Raw genomic sequence first — 1948 nt, 5'->3', positions numbered from 1 at the left:
ATTTCTGTTTTATATTTTCTGTCTATCTCTTTAAGTTTCTCTTCCTGCTCTATTCTCATTCTGTCCTCTTCTTCTCTCTTGTTTTCAGATTTCACTCTCTCTCTCTCATATTCTTCTTGGAGCTTTCTAAGTCTTTGTTCCTCCCGTCGTCTCTGTTCATCTTCTTGTTTTCGTTTTTCCCACCACTCATTTCGTTCCTTCTCCCAGTCCTCCTTTCGTGTTTTCATCACCTCTTTAGTTTCCTTCAGATTACTGTCAAAGATTTCCTTTGATTCTGCTTCAGATCTTATTTTGTTCTCCAGGTCTTTAATTTTTTGTTCCCACTCCTGTCGTTGAGTTTCTTCCTGTTGTTTCTTCTTCCTGTCTTCTTCTTCTCTCTTCTCCTGTTCTTTCTGTGTCTGCTCACGCTCCTTCTCTATCTTCTCCTCCATTTCCTTGAGTTGTTCATCCCTCAGTTTTCTCTCTTGTTCAGTTTTTGCTCTCTCTTCTTCCATTCTTCTTTTCATGACTTCCTTTTCTTCCTCATGTTTTCTTTCTAGTTCCTCCCTCTCTCTCTTCATCTCCTCCTTCTCCTTCAGGATCCTCTTCATTTCCTTCTGTATCGCTGCTTCAGCCTCTTGCAGCATCGCGTTGGTGTAGAATCTGCCTCCATTTCTCTTCAGCATGGTGTCGATCCTGTTTATCAGCTCACTGACTTGTGTGTGGTTTTGTTCATCACGGTTATTAAACACATGGTATCTTCCTCCACAGTCAGAGATCAGCTTCTTAAAGGATTCATCACATTTATTTTTGATGTATTCTTCAATCGACAGCTTCTTGTGTTCCAGTGAGTCTCCTCTTGTGAACAGAATGATGGTGAACGATTCTGAATTCTTCCCAAAGACTTCCTTAATGAGTTTCAGCGTCTCCTTCTCCTCTGGTGTGAGTCGTCCGATCTGTAACACCAACAGGAAGACATGTGGTCCTGGAGCCAGAAGACTGATGCACTTCACCATCTCCTCATTCACCTCTTCATGAGTCAAGGTCGTATCAAACAGACCGGGAGTGTCGACCACAACAACGGGACGACCGTCCACTTCACCCTGTGCTTTCTGACAAAACTTGGTGACTGATGTTTGACAAATATCCTCTTCAAACTCCTCTCTTCCCAGAATGGTGTTTCCTGTAGAACTCTTTCCACTTCCAGTCTTTCCTATCAGCACGATCCTGAGACACTCTGGACTCTGAGTCTCATCATCATCTGTGAAATAAGAAGACATGAAGTTACTTTAAGTATTGATGATTAAGTAAATGATAATGTGGCCATTAATGGAGGGACACAACTTCCTGATTGACAGTGTTACATAGTATTGGATTCTGTTTTATTTTTGTGTTTCCTGTTGATCCTGTAGGTGGATCACCTGACTGACACACACCTGTGCTGACTAGTGGGCGGAGTCTACTTAGGCCGGCCCTTTGTTTCAGCTGTCTCTCTCTCTCTCTCTCCCTCCTGTTGTGGTGCAAGGTATTTTCTTTTAGAGTCACCCATCTATTTCCAATAAACTTTAAAGTAGTAAACTTCATTCTGGTGTTGTGTCCATTATTATGTTCAGTGTTTGAAACAGCCGTAACAACAGTCATGAAGAGAACCATTCTGAAGCTGTGCCTGATATTCCTACCCAGTGCTTCAGATGATCTGTTCCTGTGTGACTTTCTGTTATTTCCTGTTTTATATTGAAATTATTTTCTTTGTGTTGCACCTGTGTCTCATTGCCTCCTCCCTTTGTGTGTATTTAATGGACTAAAGAGAGTGATTGTGAGTTTCTACTGTTGCTGAGAGACGTATTCTTCTACGATTTTGGTCACAAAATGAAACTGACAGAGAGAGCTAATAGATTCAATGACCCTGAGAGTAAAACTTATTACATCAAGTGAACTGATACACACACACACACACACACACACACAC

At 41.6% G+C, this 1948-nt stretch overlaps 3 protein-coding genes across 3 annotated transcripts in view; all 3 read right to left on the bottom strand.

Moving 5' to 3' along the window:
- LOC147817491 (uncharacterized) overlaps positions 1–1948 on the bottom strand; it is a 75376-nt gene that overhangs the window by 69364 nt on the left and 4064 nt on the right.
- Positions 1–1948, bottom strand: part of LOC111645428 (GTPase IMAP family member 8-like) — a gene marked incomplete at its 3' end in the record, with an annotated part of 61805 nt that overhangs the window by 56378 nt on the left and 3479 nt on the right. The window lies entirely within an intron of this gene.
- LOC147817492 (GTPase IMAP family member 8-like) overlaps positions 9–1948 on the bottom strand; it is a gene marked incomplete at both ends in the record, with an annotated part of 3217 nt that continues 1277 nt past the window's right edge. Inside the window, one exon of the mRNA XM_087170525.1 lies at positions 9–1240. Within this exon, the coding sequence (XP_087026651.1) occupies positions 9–1240 (1232 nt within the window). The remainder of the gene's footprint in view (positions 1241–1948) is intronic.

Source organism: Seriola lalandi, unplaced genomic scaffold (genome assembly GCF_002814215.2).
Source record: "Seriola lalandi dorsalis isolate HSWRI2012SDOR001 ecotype SW California unplaced genomic scaffold, Sedor1 jcf7180002054951, whole genome shotgun sequence".
NCBI lineage: Eukaryota > Metazoa > Chordata > Actinopteri > Carangiformes > Carangidae > Seriola > Seriola lalandi.
The sequence above is the reverse complement of the archived record's forward strand: the minus strand, read 5'-3'. Positions and strand labels throughout refer to the sequence as shown.